Source organism: Capricornis sumatraensis, chromosome 1 (genome assembly GCF_032405125.1).
Source record: "Capricornis sumatraensis isolate serow.1 chromosome 1, serow.2, whole genome shotgun sequence".
Classification (NCBI taxonomy): Eukaryota; Metazoa; Chordata; class Mammalia; order Artiodactyla; family Bovidae; genus Capricornis; species Capricornis sumatraensis.
The window spans coordinates 91,275,329-91,298,962 of NC_091069.1; the positions used below are offsets into that span (position 1 = coordinate 91,275,329).

The window sequence follows — 23,634 nt, forward strand, 5'->3', positions numbered from 1 at the left end:
TTAGCTCTGTGACTTAGGCAAGTTAAATTACTTAACCTCTCTCTCCCTTGGTTTATTTTTTTTTTTAGAGATAACTAAAATGAAGACAAAACTAGCACATACCTCATAAAGTCAGTGTGATGACTAAAATTAACAAAGCTAAAACTCTCACAGAAATGAACTGGCATATACATGATTAAACTCAAATTATCCTTGATACCACATAGTATTTTAATGATTTTTCTGAAAGTTTCATTATTCTAAAGCTATTTTAGATTATTCCTTTTTAAAAAATAGTTAGACGTTGATGTTATTTGGCTTTTTCCCCCATGTTATTTCACTAAATGTGTTTCAAAGAAAGCAATCCACATCACCACATCCACCATTATCCTTCTTAGCCAAACTCTTGAAATCTTTTTAAAGAGAGGAAAAATTCAGATTAATTCCTACCAGAACCACGAATGAGATGCATTACTCTTCCCAATCCCAATTTTTCTGCCAAGCACTGGTTATAGTCACTGAGACTTCAAGTATCTCCTGGTCCTAAATTCCTACTAAACCATCAATAGGACTATTCACTTTGCCTGATATGGTCAGCAATTCCTTAGTAACACTACCTGTTACTCTACGAGAGGCCTCAAATATTGCAAAACTGATTCACTGTCTGCAGAAAGTTAGGATTAAATATGACAAGGAACGCTTATTTGGCAGAATTAATAATTATTTACCACTTTTATTTCAGAAGAAAATAACAACATGTATTAATATTTGTGCCAGAAACTTTACATACATTATTTCATTTAATTCTGTCAAGCCTGAAAATAAACTGTCTTTCCTAGTTTATAAATCAACAAAGGTTTATTGAGTTTACAGTAATTTGTCCAAGGCTACAAATTTGAGCAGATACAGTTGGGACTCACAGAAATTACAGCAGGTTATTTTCTTGAGGTTAAAGCAGTGAAGATACTTTCTGAGAGACTTACTAACTTATTTACAATTAGAATCCTTACCTAGGGCAGCAGAAAAGTGTTTTAAGAACAGGTACAACAGTACAAAGATTTACCACTTCATTATAAACATAAATTTCTCTCCATCTATATGGATCTAAAAGTCACACTCAGTATACACATAAATGAATGCCCTGTATACTGATTTCATAAGACTGATGAAGAACCAAACAAGCCCACAGCTTACCTTTGGCGCACACACACAGCCTGTCTGTGCCCGAGCGGTAAATGAACGAAACAAGCCCACAGCTTACCTCTGGTGCACACACACAGCCTGTCTGTGCCCGAGCAGTAAATGAACGAAACAAGCCCACAGCTTACCTTTGGTGCACGCACACAGCCTGTCTGTGCCTGAGCAGTAGATGACAGAAACGAATGCATCCTGTTCCTCAGTGCCCTCCTTTTTCGGAGGTTCCACTTTGGCCAAAATTTCAAAGTTTGAAAGATCTAATATTTTTACATATCCTCCCTGAGTGGTTATGACCAAGTGTCCAAGAGTAGAAATGTCAGACTTTTTTCCTCTCTCAACCCCGTTCTTTGAGGTTAACTGCATCTCCTCAGGAGGTTCCTCATAGTCATCCTCTCGGTTATCCAATATATCCGGTGGAAGCAAAATGAGCGAGGTAATTGTGTCCTGGGGATCTTTGATATGCTGGATTTTTATTGGCTCCTCTTCTAATGTCACTATCCGAGTGGCATAATTCATTTTATAAAGTATTAAATATCCACCACTAATGTTCCTCTGCTCAGGTTGAATTATCAAAGGAGTCTGTACATCTGCTGGTGATTCATGTTGAATTATACTAATATTTGCACCATTCACTGCAGCAAGATTTGATTCCAGCTCACCTTTCCGTCTATTACATAGTGCAGAGTTTAATTTATTTAAGTTATTCAAGGCCTCTACTTGATTTATTGCACTCAAGGATTCAACAGGGCATGTTCGCAGTCCTATCAATAAATGAATTCCATCAGCACAAGGAGTTATTGAGTCTATACAAAGATTCTCCTCCTCTGCAAACTTTGGCAGCCTCAAGCACTGAACCAAAGTCCCAGGCTTGGGAAACACAGAGTTCCACTTCTCAGAATCTGGAGAGGTAAGGTTGGCTGCCGCATCTGCAAACTGCTGAATGTAAGTCACAGGAGGGTCCTGCAACAACAACTGCTCCTGACTATCCAGCTCCATTTCAATGATCTGTGGAACCGTGAAACCATCATCGTGCAAACTTTTACTCATTATATTATTCATCTGTGAAAAGATTTTTCCTGCTTTCTCATCAGATTCCTTGATGCTATAAAGAAGCAAAATGGGTAAAGTCCTCCTTACCAGAGGAGAATTTAATTCTGAGTTAGTGCAGGATTCATTGTCAGTTGACCCTTGTTCTGATATACTTTCACCCTGAGTTCTGCTTAAACCATCCAGTGACCTGTGAGAATTACTACTAATGGGTGAGGTAGCAGGAGATTTATAGGTTAATAAACCTCCAGCTAATAAACATGGAAAGGGAATGTTGTGTTGTTCCTGGTGCTTCTCCTTTGTCTTTTCACTCTTAGAGCTGGTTAAGCAAGGATTTGCCCCAAGTTCTTCAAGATCCTTAACAGTATCTTCCAGCACATTTGCAACAATCTCCCACTGAAGCTTTTCTGGCTGCTGGAGGATGCTGAGTGCTGTTATATCAAGGCTCACTTCCATGGCTTCCTTCTGTGATGTATGCCCTTTGAAAAGGAACAATACAAATGACCTTGTGAATATAAATCAAAATCTGTAGTATAACATTTTCATTAATTCTCTTTTAATCATCCAGTCGGTACATTTTAAACACATTAATGGAACAATTTAGTCCTTTTAAGGAAATTTAATCCAAGCTGAGATGAACCTGCTCAGAAAAACCATAGATATTAAAGAGTCTCAAAAATCCTTTTCAATTCACAATACACTCTCCTGGCAATCTGTGAGCAAAATTCCTAAAAAAAAAAAAAAGAGAGAGAGAATAAACGGGTTAAGAATGAAGATATTATTAATATCATAATAACAGACTTCTGCCCTTCAATTCTACACCAAAATTACACTCAATACTATGCATCTGTCCTTTATGCACTTTGCAGAATATCCATGAAACACTACTATAATCTCAGTTCATCACCTCTTTCCCATTCCACATGCTAATTATCAGTTGACTGTCTTACTATGTAACAGTACGCAATTTAACTTGAACCTCAGCTCAGAAAAATAGTAACCACAAAAAGTTTCCCAAATTTGTCATTTTGAGTGAAATATAAACATCTTCTAGGGCTTCTCTGGTGGCTCAGTGGTAAAGAATCTGCCTGCCAATGCAGGAGACACAGATTAGATAACTGCAGTGGAGCACTAAGCCCGGCCACCACACCTACTGAGCCCGCACTCTAGAGCCCGGGACGACACCTAGTGCACCCACGCTCCACAACTACCGAAGCCCCCACACCCTAGAGACCATGCCCCGCCACAAGAGAAGCCACCACAAGGAGGAGCCTAAGCACCACACCTAGAGAAAGGCCACGCAGCAAAGAAGACCCAGGAGAGGCTAAATAAACAAACAACTTAAATGTCTTCTGTACTATCTGCTAATATTTAGTTCAAGTCAACTACATTACATTGTTCCTTATTGACTTTTTATTTATCGTGTGCTTCAAACTATCCCCTTCAAATAGAATAAAGGTCATTCCTCTGTCTCAATTCTCCAAAAATACCCTCTCTCTCTACACAAAACCCTGAAGCAGAGGTCAGTCAACCTCTTATTAACCAGGGATAATCTCTTGATACTAAATGCAAAGTTTCAACTCATCCTTTATTTTTCTCAACAGCACAAACTATCAGGGAACAATCTATTACAATCAAAAATATAAAAATCACTCTACGTAACTTGTGGAAATGCAAAAAAAAAAATGGAATTGGCTTTACAATTTAAGATTAAGAAGAACTCAGAAAAGGAAGGAAATAAGTATAACTCAAAGTGAGTGCACAGAAGTTTGAAAGTTACCGAAGTAAAGGAATAAACAAGAGAGATTTATGGAACATCAAACACTTGAGTTATATTGAAAGCTCTGTTTATACCATTTTGTTAACCATTTCATAAACAGTATCTTCAAAATGCTAACAGCTTTATCAAGATTTCTTTATTTTCTGAGCATAATCTTCTCATTTCATATAATGTCACTATTGTCATCTAAAACAATATCCATGTCTCACTAAGCAGAAAAAACTTAGTTATAAACTTCACAATTTAATTGTACTAGTAAGTTGTTTATTTAACCACTCATTTGATTATATTCATGTGCAGTCTTTATACTGCCATGCAATAATTACATATATTTACTCTATGAATTCACTCATTTAGACATGAGGTTGAAAGCAGACAGTGAGATTTTTATAACATGTAATAATAATACACTGTAACTAAACTGTAACTTACTTGGTAAGTTATGATAGGAAATTGCCAAGAAAAAGCTATTTTAGTCTATGAACATTTTAAACGAAAATAAATTAACCATTAGTTACATATATTAACCACAGTTAAGACAATATTCAAAGCAAAGGTCATGTGAGATGAGAATATCCATTAAAAAAGAAAATATAACAGGTAACATTACTACTCTGGTGCTTCTCAACTATTTAATCAACGTCTAGGACTCTGCTGCTGCTGCTAAGTTGCTTCAGTCATGTCGTGCGACCCCATAGACGGCAGCCCACCAGGCTCCCCCGTCCCTGGGATTCTCCAGGCAAGAACATTGGAGTGGGTTGCCATTTCCTTCTCCAATGCATGAAAGTGAAAAGTGAAAGTGAAGTCGCTCAGTCGTGTCCGACCCTCAGCGACCCTGTGGACCACAGCCTTCCAAGCTCCTCCATCCATGGGATTTTCCAGGCAAGAGTACTGGAGTGGGGTGCCACTGCCTTCTCCGAGGACTCTCCATTCCCCTTATAAGACTGGCAAAACACAATGACAACTGTCAATACTGCAGTTAAGGAAAACTGTGATCTTTACTTGCCTCAGAATTTCTCAAACCAACTGGACCACAAAATAAATTTTTATAAAACATACCTACAAATATCCTGCAGTATAATATTCTTCAGATAATCATATTGGGAAACCCTTCTCTACCCTGCTTACTGAGCTACTGTCAGTCCCACAGTTCTACCAGCCAACTTCAGTGGTTTAAGTTACGCATATTCCTGAACCATCAAATTTCAATTTGAATTGTTCTTCAGTCTCTTGCCAAACACTCTTCCCACTCTACAAAAGAAGGTGCACTCCTTTATTCTGATATGTGGACCAAGGGCAAACGTGTCTTTCCTGTATCATCTAGATACTTTCAAAAATCGTTAACTTTCAACTAAAAAACAGATAAACGTCTCAAGTTTCCACTTACACTTTTGAAATTAAGAAATACAACCTATAATTCTTCAGATCATATCATTCAAATTGATGGGATGAGCTTAGAGTTAGGAAATGTAAGTTGTGAAACAGCATCTATTACTTAATTTTACATACTTCAAGAAGATAATACATTTCCCATTAATATCACAAGCCTTCATAAATTCACCAATAGTCTCTCAATATAAAATTAGTTTAAAAGGTTATACATATTTTACTATAAATGAATGAACCACTTACAAATCCTCAAATAAAGTAAAAATTCTACACTGGAAGGATTTTTTTTTTTTTTCTCATACCACAGCTACCTAGTTTTAATACTATATAAGGACACCACTCCCAACTTTAAAGGAGGTATCATAGAAAAGAGTCAACAAAAACATACAGCAATATTCTAGGTGCCAGGAAGTGAAGTAAAGAGGACAACAGGATCTAAAGGAAGTGTGAAAGATCAAACAGGCATAGATGAAAAATATAAAGGTAAAAAAGGGTTAAGGAAGCAGACCAATATGTAACAACTACAACTACAAAAATACCTACTAAGATCCTTAGACCAAGAGGAAAGAGTTCAGCAACAGCATACAAAGGAAAGATTAAAGTTAGAATAAAAAAATTTTAAGGGCAGAGAAAAGAACATTTAGTTCAAACATTTCACTTTACATAGGAAAAACTGAAGCCCAGAGAGTTTAAGTGACTTGACAAGACCAAAGACTTAAGAGTTCAAGCTCTAACCAGATCTCCAGATAACCAATGACCAGTGTATTCTTGTCAGATGTTTAAAACTGCAACAGTAGCCCTTTCTTTGGCCAAGGGGTAACAAACTGGAAAAAGAGCACACTTCATCAGACTACATTTTTAAACGCAATCAATTATTCTTCCCAGACCTAATTACACATTTGTGTTATTATTCAGGGCAGTTTCCTACTTTTCTTATTTTTTTCATTCTAAGAACTACCTTAAAAGACAAATGAAGGTGAATCCAAAAACCAGTGCAGTATTCTGTTTGGTGGCTTTAAAAAAAAAATTTACAACAAATTAGAATTGAGAGCATCGGCTACACTATACTAACTTCTGACATGTAACTTTTAACAACCGAACTATCTAAAACCAAGTTTCCTCTAAAGAGATTTCATAAGTTATGTATGTCCTTAATTCATGACATTGACATTAGAATACAGCTAGAATTTAATAATGGTCACTTATTTAAAATAGTGGCTACTGCCCAAGTACTCTGCTTCACGAATTTTAATCTTAGTTACTGAAATTATAAATAAGAGATTTAAATATCACTATTTTATACACTAGAAAATGCAATCAGACTATAATAAATGACAGGATTTGAATTCTGATACAATAAAACTATTTTGAGATGCCTTGCCTATAACTACATTAAAATATGAAGCCTTTTATACCCCTTTGCCCTAATATTTCATACAGTTTTCTTTGGGGAATTAAAATCACTAATTAGTAATTATTAATTATTGATTTAAACATTACATTTATTTAACAACACAATACAGTATACAAATAAAATGAATATATTGGGCAGAGTTTAATGTCACTGACTTACATGACAGATTTAGTAAGATTCATTTTTAATTCCTTTGGCGCAAATAAGTACTATTTAAATTTTTAGTATGAAACCTCATATATGTTACTAATTCAAGATCTGATACATAATTGAGTTTTCTTTGTATATTAATGAAAATTTAGACTTTGTACTCAAAATACAGAATTATTTGGTATTTAGCTCTACCTAGAAACTATATACATGCAAGGATATAAAAATAGATTTATCTAACATTTTTTACATACCCGTCACAGAATCTGATCTGGAATGCTCTTCACTGTCTGAATCCTCCAGTAAATCATCGCTTAAAAAAGACAAATTAAAAATTTCCATTTCAAAATAAAGTACACATGAGAAAGCAAAGTATAAAGTTACAACCATTGTTTCGTGTCTAAAACGTAAGCATCACACAACTAGCTTATGTAATATATAAGTTGACTGAAACCCTGATTACGCTAATAGTGAATCATCTTAACTAATTAAATAAATGCGTGCCTGAAATAAAGTGTGGTAATCTCTAAAAATTTATAGTAGAATCTATAGGATTTAGACAACTGAACAGGTGTAGACAGGGATAGTTTGGGTAAATAAAATGAAAAAAAAAAAAAAAACAGCTAATAAAATCAAGCACAAGCTTCCAGTAGTAAAATTTTAATAATCACTCTATTACTAGAGACGGGCTTCCCTTGTGGCTCAGATGGTAAAGTGTCCACCCGCAATGCAGGAGACCCAGATTCAATCCCTAGGTCAGGAAGATCCCCTAGAGAAGGAAATGCCAACCCACTCCAGTACTCTTGCCTGGAAAATTCCATGGACTGAGGAACCTGATAGGCTATAGCCCACGGGGTCAGAAAGAGTCGGACACAACTGAGCGACTTCACTTTCACTTTCCCAGGCAGCACTAATGGTAAAGAACCTGCCTGCCAATGAGGAAACCAGAAGTGACACAGGTTTGATCCCTGGGTCAGGAAGATCCCCTGGAGGAGGGCATGGCAACCACTCTAGTATTCTTGCCTGGAGAATACCATGGACAGAGGAGCCTTACGGGCTACAGTCCAGAGGGTCACAGAGTCAGACATGACTGAAGTGACTTAGCATTCTACTCCTGAATTCAGCAAAGTTATACCCTAAAACCATTTAGAACAGCTGAGTAAATATGTGTGTATAGAAGTGTTTTCACAGAAACATGCATTCTATTTGTGTTTTACTCTTGGTTTTATTTATTTATTTTTTGCTTGTTTGGGAGGGGATGTTAAGAAATCCTTGACAAGCAGGAAAACTACTACAACTTAAGAGTCAAGACAGTAAGACAATAGCTGCTCTTTTGCTTTCATTCAAGTAGCCAAGAAATTGCCAGCCTCTCTCTTTGCACCCAATTTTATTCTCAGTCTCCACTATTAGCAGACAAGATAAAAAGATATAATTACAGAGCACTCCAGCACAACATTAGTCTGTGTCTGCATGAACAATCAGCACATTTATAGTAGTTCTAAAATTTTGATAAACTACAAAAATTAAAAGATGAAGTTCACAGGAAGGAAAAGTAATTCTCCCTTTTTGAAACAATACACTGCAAGCACAGCCATCTGAAAGAACTAGGCATTTATAATGCTATAAAATATAACCTGGCAATCTCCCTTAGAAATGCTTAAAGTAACGTCTGAAACTGGGGTGGGGAGATATTTGCTTAGATATTTTTGACAAAATTTCTGTGTTTTTTTCAACTGGTAGTAATTACCATAACCAATTTCATGCTATAACTTAAAAATTTTAAAAAGGATGTGAAAAAGATAAGCTCCTAAGTTAGCTTTAAGCTATTCAAATACTAATGGCTAGTCTCAGAAAAATAATAAAGATACTCAGAAAAATAAATCTTAAGAGGAAATATTAATGACTGGGAATTTATCCAAAATAAAGAAGTCCAAACCAAGAAAACACAGTAGATTTTGAGGATTTCTGCATCAAGAAAAATAGCCAAATATTACCCATCTACACTTAGAATAAAAGATAATCTAGTAGTAGTATATTTAAAGACAGAGTTTAGGTGTTCTGAAGTTACTAAGAATGTTACAAAGGATTGCCAGATAACTGCCTTAATTAAATCACCAAAAAAAGGCTTTATTGTCAAAGTTTTCAAAATAGTATTTTGAAAAATATATTTGACAGAAAAACACTCATACTGCCATGTGATAAAATCATGAGTAAAACAACTGAATTGTACACTTAAAAGGGTGAATCTTATGATAGGTAATGATGCATCAATAAATTTCTTTTAATCACATGAATTAAAAAAAACTACACAGCTAAAGTTAACTTTCATGACTTGATGGTATGAAAATGGAGACTCCATTCAATTTACTTCCATATATTTTCCAACATTTCTACAATAAGCATGCATTTATAGCTGACCATTAACACACAGGTTAGATGTACCAGCCCTCCCTGCAGTGGAAAATCTGTGTATAAATTACAATAGTTGGCCTTTTGCATCCATGGTTCTGCATCTACAGATTCAACTAACCACAGTTTGTATAGTATTCATTTTAAAAAATAACTGGACTCACACAGCTCAACACTGAACTCATGCTGTTCAGAAGTCAACTATACTTACATAATAGACACTAAATTTACTAAAGTCTTTTACATGAAATAAAACCTTTTGCAAAGTAATAAACAGGCAAAAAAATATATGAATAAGTTTAAAATGCTTAGTTAAGATTATATGTGCTAATAGTATAGATGTATCTTAGTTTTGGTATATAACTAAGATATACAACAATATAAGCAACTTCAGAGTTAACTCAGGAAATTTTTGCCAATTTGAAAAACATAACATACAAATGAGGCATCTAGACAAAATGTTAATTCGTTAAAATTAAATGTGTCCTTGGGACTTCCCTGGTGATCCAGTGGTTAGGAACCGCCTTCCAATGCAGAGTTCTCCGGCTCAATCCCTTGTCAGGGAACTGGGCAATTAAGCCCATGCACCCACAACTAGACAGGCTGCATGCCACAACTATGACTTGATGCAACCAAATAAATTAAAAATACATTAATTAAATTATACACATCCGAAATATTCCTTAAATAAATTCAGAACAAAGACAAATGTTGCCTACTAAGTAGAAACAGACAAAAAACAATTTCTAAGCAAGCTACATTGTAATACTTTAAACTTCTTGATTAAGCTTTAATTCAGTTAATGTATTATTTCTCAAGCTAATGAAACAGTATATTTTAAAATAAAATATACTATTATATATATACTATATCTTGAGCCTTAGAGGCAGAAGTGGTTTGATTCATTATATCCAATACCAATCTAACAGGAATCCTGCTAACTCTGGAGGAGAGGAAGCAGGGATAAAGGGCTTGAAGCTCCACCTCGTCAGCTTCCTCCAACCACCAGAATAATCTTTGTAACCTTCTACCCAAAAAGATTTTAAGTCTCTTAAAAAAGCGGGCAGAGGGATTTATATCTCAACCCCAGCACACTAGCTCAGATAACACCTGTCCACCAGAAATACTGGATATATGTTTACCTAAAATGTGAAACACTTTACCAAGGTGTGTGTGTATCTGTATAATCTTAAAAGTACACCTTGATTCAAATTTTAATCCTCAAATTACAAAACTCTGGAGTCAAAAGTTCTAATTAAAGTCAGTGAGTTCAGGACATACCGAGTTCATTATCTTCTATGAATAATTTTCCACTAATTTCTAAGAAAATCAGAGATCAAGCAGGATTCATTTTCAGTTCTATTGGCAAATATGGTCAAACTCAAGACAACAATGGGCCAACTGCTTTCTCATTAAGCTCTCACAGGGACTTGAAATAACTGAGAACACCATGATGCTTTAATTCAGCCTGTTCCAGAGCTCAAACCACATTCATTTACAGACCCAAAATTTCCACATACTATTAGCAACAGGGACTAGACATTTAATATGCAGTGAATTTTCCATTAATAATGAAAAAAATCTCCATTAGTAAAGTTTCACTACCAAACAGTGAGGTGAAATGATTAAATCACTGTGAGGTACCAATCACACATCAGTAACACAAGAAGCCCTGCAAGTGAAATGACAGATCTCCATACAAGACATCTGATCACAGTTACGCAGGCTCCATTTCACATTACTGCCTTCAGAATCTTACAAACTGGTAGCTGCTATTGCTGAAGACCAGCTGAGTGGCTTATGGAACCCTTCATTCTGCCTCCATGGGACCATCACAAATGTTGCTCTATAATCCAACCCAGTTCAGAGTTACAAGCGCCTCCTGGGAGACAATTAGGTGACGTGGGATTACACTTTGACTCTCTCTCCCCTGCACAGATCAAATACAGCCACAGAAATCATGAAGCTCTAGAAAGGCTGAATGGAAGAGAATCCAGCACAAGTCTACCAGAATCTTTCATTGGCAATGATTATTGTACCTCAACTCATTGCTAACTACTAATACATTTAAATAAAAATTAGATTATCTAGCCTAACCACAGGTTATTTCACTATTGATTACCATTTCTATATTTTAGGTGCTAATGAAAAAAGGAGAAATGAACCAAATGATTCAACAGCTCTATGAAAAGAATTAGTAGAAGGTGAAATTACAAGTCTAATCCAAGGATTTCATTATTTAGAATTTATATTTCAACAGTGATTATTCCATTGGTATGGATTGAGACAGAAAATAAAATATGTTTTACAGACTATGGTGTTGGTGAATGAAAATTTATTTCAGGAATTATACTGTTCTTTTGGATTTCTAACCAAACAGTGACTCTCTAATCTCTTGATCAAATGCCTTCTGTCTAATTAGAATTAAGAGAATACACAATTTAGGAAGAGAAAACACTTAATTTCCATAAATATTATTAAAACAAATTTACACACCTATCTCCTTCCAACTTTGGTATATCTGAGCAACTAGAGGAGTCTTCCAGCCATGCCAAAGTTGGTCTCCTGGATTCAACTGCCGAGCTTGGTTCTCCCGACAGAATAAGCTGTTGTACAATCGCTGGATCATACGCATTAATTTCAAACTTTAAGTGCACCTAAACAAATAAATGAAAAGCCTAAATTTACAACTGATTTTTTTTCAGTTACTGATTTGTTCCTTCAAAATTAAAACATACCTTCATAAGTTTGGAAACATCCCATATACAGATCTTTCCTCGTTTTGTTGCAGCAGCTAAAAAGTGAGGGCAGCTCCCGGACCCAAAGCAAGATATTCGGTCAGTTCCATCCACGCAAGGAAACTGTGCAGGACTTGTTGCAAGAGTGACCGACAATGGTACATTCTGTGTATGCTCACCTTTCACAAACGGGCAGTTTGGGGAATGTCTCTCGTGTTCAGACCTTTACACAAATTAAAAAAGGGAAAGTTTAAGCATCTAAGCTGTTAAGTCTGTAACACTAAAAGAGAACTCTATGATATTTTTTCTTAAAAAGAAAAAAAACAATTAATTTAACCCTGAATATTCACTGGAAGGACTGTTGATGAAGCTGAAGCTCTAATACTCTGGCCACCTGATACAAAGAGCCAACTCACTGGAAAAGACTTTGATGCTGGGAACTAAAGGCAAAAAAAGTGGGTAGCAGATGATAAGACGGTTAGATAGCATCATCGACTCAATTAACATGAATTTGAGCAACCTCAGGGAAATAGTGGAGGACACAGAAGCTTAGTGTACTAAAGTTCACGGGGTCACAAAGAGTCAGACGGACATGACAGCAACCGAACAACTATAACATTCTTTAATTAAAGACTCAAATACCAAAAATTTTCATTTTACTAAGATCACTGTAACATATTAACCATTCACTTTAACAACACTGCACCTACAACTTACCTACATCCATATATAAATCCTGGACAATTTGTAGTACAACAAGGTGTCTTACATAAATGCTTTTACATGGCATCTCTCCAGGCAAATGACATTTGAAACGGATTCCGTCACAGCTAAACCTTAGAGCATTTTTCCTCTAATTTCATCTGAGTTTTAACTTTTTAATTAAAATTTCATTTTAATAAGTGACATTTGACTATCTAAAATATAGCAAAAGACACACTTCAGGCCTAATATCCAACCCCAGTAATCTCTGATCCCACCTCCAGACAGCAACTATTATACTCCTAAAATATTTTTATAAACTTATACCCATATGTATACATACAGAATAAACAGAATTTTCTTTACTTTAAATAAACAGCTTATTATATAGTTCATTCTACAACAGCTTTCTTGATATAATAATGCACTGATGATGATTAATAGAGAATTAACTTCTTATTCCTTTAACTGTTGGATCAGTCAATTATATGAATGTATTTTATCTATCTAGTCCCCTCCCAAAAGGCGTGTAAGATTTCCCAGTTTTTCACTACAGTGACCATTCGTGTTGTGCATAAGACGGTACCTGATAAAACACATTATACAAATGTTTGCTATTATTACTATTTCTATTAGTAGGGCCTCAGGGTAGTTATGTAAAAGTGAGGTTCCAATACATGATCTCTAATGTTTAACCAAGTTCTCAAATTTTATGCACCAGAACAGACTCTCTAGAATTACTCTGAAATTAGAAATGTAAATCATAAGGCCCTCCTTCCATGGACTCCCTATTGATGAGCTGCCCACAAAAGAACAGGCTGAACTGCTGAATTTAATCATGCTTTTAAAATTTATTTTGTCATAGTCTTCTAGTTTTCAGTCAGAGTATACTTCCATTCTTTGGCCCTTCTCACATGTACAGACCTTGGGAAATCAAAGACCTTAGAGATCCTGTATGCCAAGTGATATGACAGAGCACAGACAGCATTACCTCATTCTCTTAGAATAGAGGCAAAAATAGAGAGGACAAATGGCAAGAGTATTAATATACAGATCAGAAACATAAAATATAGAAGCACTTAGCCTATTATGTTCAGAAAAGTCAAGACTCACCAAGGTTCATCAGTAGGTTCCCAACAAACGAGACACACACTACAAGTGAAGCACATGGCTCTATCATCTCCAGATGAGGCGGGCTGCAAATGTGTAAGGAAACGGAAAAGGCTCATCAACATTAAAATAGCTTAATAAAAACTCTTCTAAATAAGTTCATAATTTTAGGTAAAATTCCATATTGAGGAAAAGAAAATTAGCCTGTACTATTAATATTAGGCTTCAACAATACATTTTTAATCCCCAAATGTTTATATATTTGCTGCTTTGTTTGAAAAATTGTGTTTCATCAGCAAACGACCACTGAATCAAATATGCGGACACACAGCCTCAATCTCTGGCCCAACATCTTGTAACTGTATTACTAAAGTATTTTAAACATAGTTAAGTATATAAGAGGAAATAGTCTAACAGATTTATTTTGAAAAACTGAATTCTACGCTACTATATAAGCAAGGGTAAACATAATTTTTGTGTTTAATAAAAAATAAAGTGAACATAATTCATGTAACATTCTTTAAGTAAGACACTTAGGACCAAATGACACACACACACACACATATACATAAATATATATAAAATCAAAACCTGAACTGAAATATACCTTTGAAAACTAAAATTAATATTTTTGAGTACTTACTCTACTTAGTGCTTACTACATCTAAAGTGTAAATATATTTTTTAGAAGACTGAGACTAATCAGCCCCTAATACAGGTAGAAGATTCTAAAAAACCTATGATTTGATCTCTTTGAAAAAAATGGAATACAATGAACAACAGCTAAATGGAAAAAATATCAAGGTGTCACTTAACAGAGGCTGTTATATGAAACAATACCAAAAAACAAGGAAGAAAATAAATTATTAGGAAAAATAGTCCTTATTCAATCCTTAATTTAGGGAAATAATTTCAATAAGTCTAATACTAGCCAGTCTCCAAACAAATCTATCTTTAACTGGAAATCTGATGGACTTTGAATCAAATCTTCAAATATCTTGGTTTTCTGATAAAATATTAGTTTAAGATACTCCAAGAACCCTTCAAGATAATGAAGGAATAATTATTCTTAATATTCTTTATGACAATAATTCAATGTATCCAAAGTTTAATTTCGTTCCAAAATTAAATAAGCATGTCTTATGTAAACTGACATGTAATTATTAATTTCTTAGCTTCTTTAGCAATGGAAAAACACTGGTGAGCCAGTCAACATTACTCAGTTGAAGTTTCCTTTAATTGGTTTATTATGCCAATCTGAACTCATTTTTCGTAACTTGCTCTACACTGGCTCTGTGAAGTTTTCTATATAATCTCCCATTCTCATGTCTTTTTCTCACACTCGTCCTTACACTGTACACCCTCCTCTTTTCCTACATAAGATTATGACTCTTTCCCTTAATTACTTCTCTCTCTACATTTCTTAATCAATTCTTCAATACACATGCATTAACTCAGTTATTTTTTTTTTAACCTTTTCACCTTTCATACACAGTATGAGATATAGGAAATAGCCAGTTAGTATTATGATCAAAGAAAGGTGTAAGAACAAAACTCACATTACAGACACACAAGCACGGAGCCATGTACATAAAATAACATACATGTCTGAAAATGTACTAAACGTTGATAGTCTTACTAAAGGCTAAAAAGTCATATTGGAAAAGATTTTTCGACAGCCTTATTTACCTGATGATAAAATCCAGCTTGAGCCATGGGATCTGGCTGTGCCCATCTATACCCTACATGAGGCCATGAGGTAAACGTCTCCCGTCTGTTAGCTTCACTATACATCAATGATCTAAAAGTAAACATACTTTATGTAACCAAAGTTAGGCATCAAATTACAGTGACCCTATTACTCACCACTGAAGGAAAAAGCTTATCGGATTATCAATAAAAACTGGGAATGTTTAATGACCAAGTTCAAATTTGTATTATAAATTTGAAATGATAAGTTTTAGGAATTTCCCATGAACAGAATAGGGAAAAAGAAACAAGATAAGATGGCTGCTGCTGCTGCTGCTAAATCACTTCAGTCATGTCCGACTCTGTGCGACCACACAGACAGCAGCCCAGCAGGCTCCCCCGTCCCGGGGATTCTCCAAGCAAGAACTCTGGAGTGGGTTGCCATTTCCTTCTCCAATGCGTGAAAGTGAAGTCACTCAGTCATGTCCGACTCTTAGCGACCCCCTGGACTGCAGCCTGCCAGGCTCCTCCGTCCATGGGATTTTCCAGGCAAGAGTACTGGAGTGGGGTATCACTGCCTTCTCCAGATAAGATGGCTACAACAGATAATTCCATGGGTAGATAAATTAACCAGTGTTGCATAATAGCGATCAACAGCAGAGAATCTGAAAATGTAGAGGCACAGAACCCTATGCTTTCATCAAGTGACAAGTTTTGCATAAATGGATAAACCCACAGCCAAAGGAACAGTAGTTTTACCCCAACCGTACTGAAAAAGTATATTCTAGTTTAAGTTTTTTTTAGGTAGAAAGCAATTTTTATGTTCTTTCTCCAGAGAAATCCTTTTCCAGGAAATCTGTACTTTTCAGGGGATTATAAAAAAAAGGAAATCTTCACACGTTTTCATTAACATAATGAGCTCATTGAGACTGAACGTGCAACAACAATACCAGAATATCTTTTTAAAAGAGACTATCAAAATTAGAAAAAGTCCACACAGCTTCAAATAAGAAAGGACCAGTATGCAAAGTTCCTTTTCCTAACACAGAAGAGAAACTGATTCAATAAAAGAAAAGTGGTAAAAATTCATCACTATGAGACCAGAAAAATACTTTTTTTTAAATTCTTCCCTTCAATTAGTACATGGTTTCTTGTAATACTGCTAATGAGATTTAGGTTTAACTCATAGTTGTGTCCTGATTTTGAAAAGAAAAATAATAATTGCTTGATCAGGCTACAGACATCTTCATGTTTTCAGAACAGACAATCTGTCCACGTAAGTTATACTACCAAGCAAAACAGCAATAGCATCCGGTAGACCCTTACTCAAACCTCCAACAGACTTCAGAGTTCAAGGTTTTCATAAGGGTTCCTAGAATCATATTTAATGAAATAAAAAACACAGACTACATCAAAATTAGAATTTTGAGAGATTTTAACACCTCCAGAAACACTGAAAATCCCATCTAATGAATGCATTTTCTAAAACAAACCATTCACCACAGCTTACACTGCTTTCTTTAGAAAGTCTCCTACTGATTACAAACAAAATAGCTCTGAAATTATAATCTAAAGTTAGGCCAGGCTCTCAGACAAGAAACATTGATTCCTTCCTTTTTCCTTCTCCAGACATATTGCAAAGAATATTTTAATAATAGCCAAAGACATATCACATGACAGTTAAAATTAAAAAGGGCAGTCTCTACATTTTGCCCAAAAGTTAGAGACAGCAGGGTTACTATGGAATATAAAAATACTTCCCAAATCTTAACAACCAATAAACGTTACTTACATAATAAAAGAAACCACTTAACAAAAAAGGGGCAACTGATTAAGCAGTTTTGGTTTACAAAAGGATAAACTAAAAAATATTGCAAACTAAGATAAGAGAATATGGGAATTCCCTGGTGGTCCAGTGGCTGGAACTCCAGTTTAGCTGGTGAGAGCCTGGATCCAATCCCTGGTTGGAGAACTAGGATCCCACAAGCCATGTGGAACAGCCAGTTTAAAAAAAAAAAGAGCTATACTTAAGATAACAGAAGTTAAAGGTTAACTCGTTCACTAATATTTTTGTTACATTGGCATGTACTCTTTATAAATGTACTTCAGAAAACAACATGAGCAGTTAAATTCACATTCAATGAAAAAGTGAAAATGTAAAATGTTACATGGGAAGGCAAATGTGAACTTAACAAAATCGCTAAATGTAGTAACTCAGCAAAATGGTTCTAAACTTCATTACTAATAAATATTATCTCAAATAAAAATCACTTAAATTTTTCAGTGAAGGCACTACTTTTAGTTTTCTATAAAGCATAACTCCCAAGAAATCTCTACTGAAGAAAATAACTGAAGTATGACTTTTTTAAACACTTTAAATTCAGGGCAGGCAGCATAAAAACCTTAATTCAAAACTGCCCTAGAAAAACAAAAGAGACAAAAAGCCCACAAAATGGCCCTTCAGTGCTTTTTTAGCTCTGCCCATTCTTTAAGAATATTTATCTATTTGGCTGCGCTGGGTCTTCGTTGCGGCAGGCAGGGTCTTTAGTTGCGGCAAGCAAACCCTTAGCTGTGGCTTATGGGGTCTAGTTCCCCCGAAAAGGGATCGAACCTAGGCCCCTTGCAGGGGGAGCTCAGAGTCATAGCCCCTAGGCCACCAGGGACATCCCTTAACTGTCCATTTTTTAAGTAGGAAATAATATATGGCTCTTATATTCAAATTCTGGGACAGTGTTTTAATTTACCAAAATTTATGCCAAAGGTCACAAAATTCATCAAGGCAAAATAATTCTTATACATTGAATAATTATCTATAATATATATTACATATTGAATAATTATAATATTAATGACTCAAATATTTACTAAGCAACTACAAACCTAGAATTTAAAATATATAGCTTCATAATCCTCTTAAACACTTTCCAGGCACCAAAAAAAATTGTTTAACAACAGCAATTCGAGGAGTAGTTTACTTCATTTCAGTTTTTTGATCAAAATAAAAATCTAAGTGATTTCCAAAAATATTTAAAATCATAATCAAATTTACAGTTATTCTGTTAATCAAAACACTAATCAATTCAATGTTACTGTCACATCTCTTTATAAGCAAGTTCATACCTGTCCACAGAACGGCCTGGCCCCACCCCAAGTTCTGGACGCGCACTAGGTAAGAGGTAAGACAATCTGTCCATCACTGAGGAAGCCACAGGTAAGGCAGCAACATTTTGATTGATTTTCTTAAGTTCATTCACAATGGCACTGGCAATGGACTTCAACACATGATGAGGAAGATGAAATGTAACTGTGGCCCACTGAAAAAAAACAGCAGTGTAAGCAAAAGAAAACATACTCAATAGTTTCTACCAAAACCCTGATTTATACATTATAAGATAAATAACTATTTATAGTCTCAAGTCAGTTTACTCCATTAACTTATAATTCAAAGTAAGAACCTGCAATTACATAAAAAATGAAGTTAACCATCCTGAAAAAGAATGCTTAGACCCAGATGAGAGAGAAAGAAGGACTCTTACTTTTGTTTCTAGACCTAATCTGTTCATAGATTCAGAGCCTTTTGGTTGAAAGGGAGGCCAAATCCCCTTGAGAAAGGATCCCACAATGATGCCCCAACTCTCCACTGTCAATCATACCCCAAGCCTTTCTCAAAGGCACCTGTGGACATTCACTATAGTCACTGTGCACTTGGGAATGGAAATGCTGTGTGATATTCCAGGCACTACAAGAGAGGAACACTGAACTAACCTAAAACAGCACTGTGGTCCATTAATCAAAGTGGAGACTTATAATGGTGAAGTGACTACTGGAATTTTGGCCCAAAGCTGTCTGTGAGCTCTGTGGATCCTCAGATCTATCTTGTAGCTATCTCACTAGCTCCCAAATGTGTAACTGGAAGAGAAATAGAACAGGCAGCTAGAAAAGTTCCTACACTGTTCCTCTGATCCTCTTGGACTACTAAAGGAAGAAAGGTCAACCAGGAGCCCCTAGAACTTTCATTTTTTTCCTACAAAGCTACTGAACTACAGCAATACCACATTCTGAGGAAATTTATGAGATTAACGTCACATTAACAGACCTGACAGAGGGGTAATCAAACGACCTCACCTCCATTTAACTGACCCACCGGCCCATACAAAACATAAATGGATCTTGAAGAATGACCGTGGATTGTAAAATCAGGTGGACTTCAACTGCAGCTGATATTTCAGATGAGGTATTTTTACTGAAGCAAAGTAACAAATCCCTTGATATTTGGTAGGCAGTTACAATTCTGTCAAATACCTTTTTGTCTACACTAATTTTAAGGGCCATCCAAAAGTAAACTGCTTTTACCTGGCAGAAACAATAAATCTGCACAGTCTTACCCTAGGACTCATGCTCTTTACCGAACTCTAATCTGCAGGGATCCTAATCAACCCAACATCCTGCCAATCAGCACCTTTATCTATTGTATTAGTAACATCACAGTAACTGGTCCAGATGAGGGGAAAGGAGCAAGGACCTTAAATGCCTTAGTAAGACAAATGCAAGCCAGAGAGAATCAATATCCCCAGAAAAACTCAGGGTCCTAAAATCTCTGTGAAGTTTCTAGAGGTCCAGTAGGCTAGGCATGTCAGGATGTTTCCTCCAAGGTGAAAGAAAAGTTGCTACAACAATGAAAAAGAGGCACAATGCTCAGTGGGCCTAAGCAGATTTTGGATCCAGTGTTCAGCATATTTGAGAATGTTGCTGTAACTCAATTATCAAATAATACATGATGAAATTCCAGTACTTTGGACACCTCATGCGAAGAGTTGATTCATTGGAAAAGACTGTGATGCTGGGAGGGATTGGGGGCAGGAGGAGAAGGGAACAACAGAGGATGAGATGGCTGGATGGCATCACGGACTCGATGGACATGAGTCTGAATGAACTCCGGGATTTGGTGATGGACAGGGAGGCCTGGCGTGCTGCGATTCATGGGGTCACAAAGAGTCGGACACGACTAAGCAACTGAACTGAACTGAACAGAATAAGAGGTTCCTCAGCACACCCAGCCTGGAAACTCCCATCAACAGAGGAGCCTGGTAGGCTGCAGTCCATGGGGTTGTGAAGACTCGGACACGACTGAGCGACTTCACTTTCACTTTTCACTTTCATGCATTGGAGAAGGAAATGGCAACCCACTCCAGTGTTCTTGCCTGGAGAATCCCAGGGACGGGGGAGCCTGGTGGGCTGCCGTCCATGGGGTCGCACAGAGTCGGACACCACTGACGCGACTTAGCAGCAGCAGCAGCAGCAGCACACCCAGGCTGAATCACAAGATGCTCTACCATGTGTATCTTGTGAGCATATTCAATGACACCAGAAGTATCTGCAACAAGTAAAGATGCTGTAGGGAGTCTCTGGGACAGTAATGTAGCAGGATGCTAAGACAAAACCATGCCTCTCCTGTAAACAATTCCTCTCCTCTTGAGAAACAGCTCCTGGACTCTTAGTAGTTAGTTCTCATAAAAATGTGTCTACCCATGGGACAAGTGTGCATGTAATCAGAGCTGGCCATCACAAACTAGGTGCTACCTGATACACCAAACCATATTACTGGGTGTGAGGGCTAGTATTCCTTAAGAGGTTTATAAGAAACCAATCTTGAGAAAGTCCAAAAGGCAATTCAATTTTGAACCAGCTGAATAATCAAGGAGCTGAGATTTCTACAATACCTATTCTGACAACAGCTCCTTTCTCATTCCACACTGATGGCTTCACAAGGAACTCCCTATGATGGGATAATTGAGGAAGAAAACCTTTAGATCTGACATACAGATGGTTTTCACATTATGAAAGTGCCATACCAAAGTGGATGGCTGCAGCACCACAGTCCCAATCAGGACAGGGATGAGGGCAAATCTTTTCAGTGGGCAGAACTTCAACCAGTACATTGGACTGTTCTCTTTGTCTGGATTGAGAGGTGACCAGAAGTAAAGGTCCTCACTGATTAACGGACAATGGCTAACATTTTGGCTAGATGTTCAGACATCTGGAAAGATCAGGATTGGAAGACTGTTAACAAGGAAGTTAAGGGTAAAGGTCTACGGACAGACCTCTCCAAATAAACACAGTATGAAAATATTTGTGAAATATGTGAATGCTTATCAAAAGGTATCCATTATAGAGGAAATGGGCAAATTATACACAGTATATGAATGCCACTCACTCTTTTGCCATAACCACTCCAGTGCTTGCTCAACGAATCTATATGCAAAATGCCATGGTAAAAGAGAGAGGGTGTGCACAGGTCCAGCATGAACTTGCTCTCACCAAGACTAAGCAGGCTAACTGCAGGCCTGCCAATAGCAGATACCAAAGTTGAGCCACCAATGGGACACCGTTTTCCAGAAGAACCAGCCAATTACCTTACTGCAGGTTGATTATATTAGATTTCTTCCATTATGGATTGGACAGCAATTTGTCTTTACTGTAGATATGTATTCTGACTGTGCATTTATCTGTTCTGCCCCCAATGCTTCTGCCATAATATGAAACCACTAGAAAGTAGTCTATACAACTTTGCTTTTTGCTTCTCAGTAAGAAAGCACTTCAAAGGTGGGGGGAAGGGCTTGGAGGTTTGGAGGCAGTAGAAGAGGTAGGGGCAACAATGGGCTCTTGCCCCATGAAACTGAACTGTCTTACTGTGGTGTCTTACAGAAGGAGATAACCTGACAAAAAGGTGTGGGCCCTTCCAAAGACTCATTTTCAGTACTAATTGGGAGAGATGCTTAAAAGTCTGGAATTCTAACATTACAGGATTATATATATGCTTTTAATCAACAAAAAACACATAATATAGCTTCTCTCAGCAGGGTTGCTATTATACTTAATAATCCATTTACAGTTTTTTTTTTTTTAAGCTTTAGGCTCTAGAGGTCTTGTGACAAGGAAGCAATGTTCCACCAAGGGTACAACAATGGTTGCACTGAATTAGGTGTTAACACTGCTAACCAGCAATCTTGGGTTCCTCTTGTCACTGAGATCAAACCAGTCAATCCTAAAGGAAATCAACCCAGAATGTTCATTGGCAGGACTGATGCTGAAACTGAAGCTCCAATACTTTGGCCACCTGAAGCAAAGAGCCAATTCATTGGAAAAGACCCTGCTGCTGCTGCTGCTAAGTCACTTCAGTTGTGTCTGACTCTGTGCGACCCCATTGACAGCAGCCCACCAGGCTCCCCCGTCCCTGGCTTTCTCCAGGCAAGAACACTGGAGTGGGTTGCCATTTCCTTCTCCAATGCATGAAAGTGAAAAGTGAAAGTGAAGTCACTCAGTCGTGTCCGACTCTTAGTGACCCCATGGACTGTAGCCTACCAGACTTCTCCGTCCATTTTCCCAGGCAAGAGTACTGGAGTGGGATGCCACTGCCTTCTCCACTGATGCTAGGCAAGACTAAATGCAAAAGGAGAAGGGGGTGACAGGATGAGATGGTTGGATGGCATCACCGACTCAATGGACATGAGTTGGAGCAAACTCCAGGAAATAGTGGAGGGACAGGGGAGCCTGCTGTGCTGAAGTCCATGAGGTCGCAAAGAGTCAATCAGAATAGACTTAGCAGCTGAACAACAATATATATTAAATCATTATACTGTATACCTTAAAAAAAAATCACACTGTACAACAATAACTTGTCGCTGAATCATCAGACAAAGTAGGTGGCAATTCTACTGGTTAATATGATTAAAACTGACAAGGGAAACTGGATTGATGGAAGTAAGGAGAATTTAATTACAATCCAAGAGATTCTCCAGGGTGCCTCTAAGCTCTTCCACATCCGATATACAAGAGTGAAAGGACAATTACAACAACTTAGCACAGCACTACAAAGGATCTGAATCCTGCAAGAGTGAAGACTTAGGTCACTTGACAGTATAAAGACACCTGACCTTAACATTGCTAGTTAAGGACAAAGGGAGTATGGAATAGCTAGGAGAAGGAGACTGTAAATATCAAGAATATCATCTTTATATTATATACAATTA

The 23,634-nt window shown here is 36.7% G+C and overlaps 1 protein-coding gene across 2 annotated transcripts in view; it reads right to left on the reverse strand.

Moving 5' to 3' along the window:
* BIRC6 (baculoviral IAP repeat containing 6) overlaps positions 1-23,634 on the reverse strand; it is a 209,743-nt gene that overhangs the window by 154,837 nt on the left and 31,272 nt on the right. For both annotated transcript variants that reach the window (XM_068979018.1, XM_068979011.1), the window contains exons 4-10: positions 18,725-18,918; positions 15,605-15,716; positions 13,919-14,001; positions 12,104-12,326; positions 11,862-12,022; positions 7,211-7,269; positions 1,308-2,702 (exon numbers count right to left, since the gene is read on the reverse strand). In XM_068979018.1, coding sequence (XP_068835119.1) covers positions 1,308-2,702; positions 7,211-7,269; positions 11,862-12,022; positions 12,104-12,326; positions 13,919-14,001; positions 15,605-15,716; positions 18,725-18,918 — 2,227 coding nt within the window. The remainder of the gene's footprint in view (positions 1-1,307; positions 2,703-7,210; positions 7,270-11,861; positions 12,023-12,103; positions 12,327-13,918; positions 14,002-15,604; positions 15,717-18,724; positions 18,919-23,634) is intronic.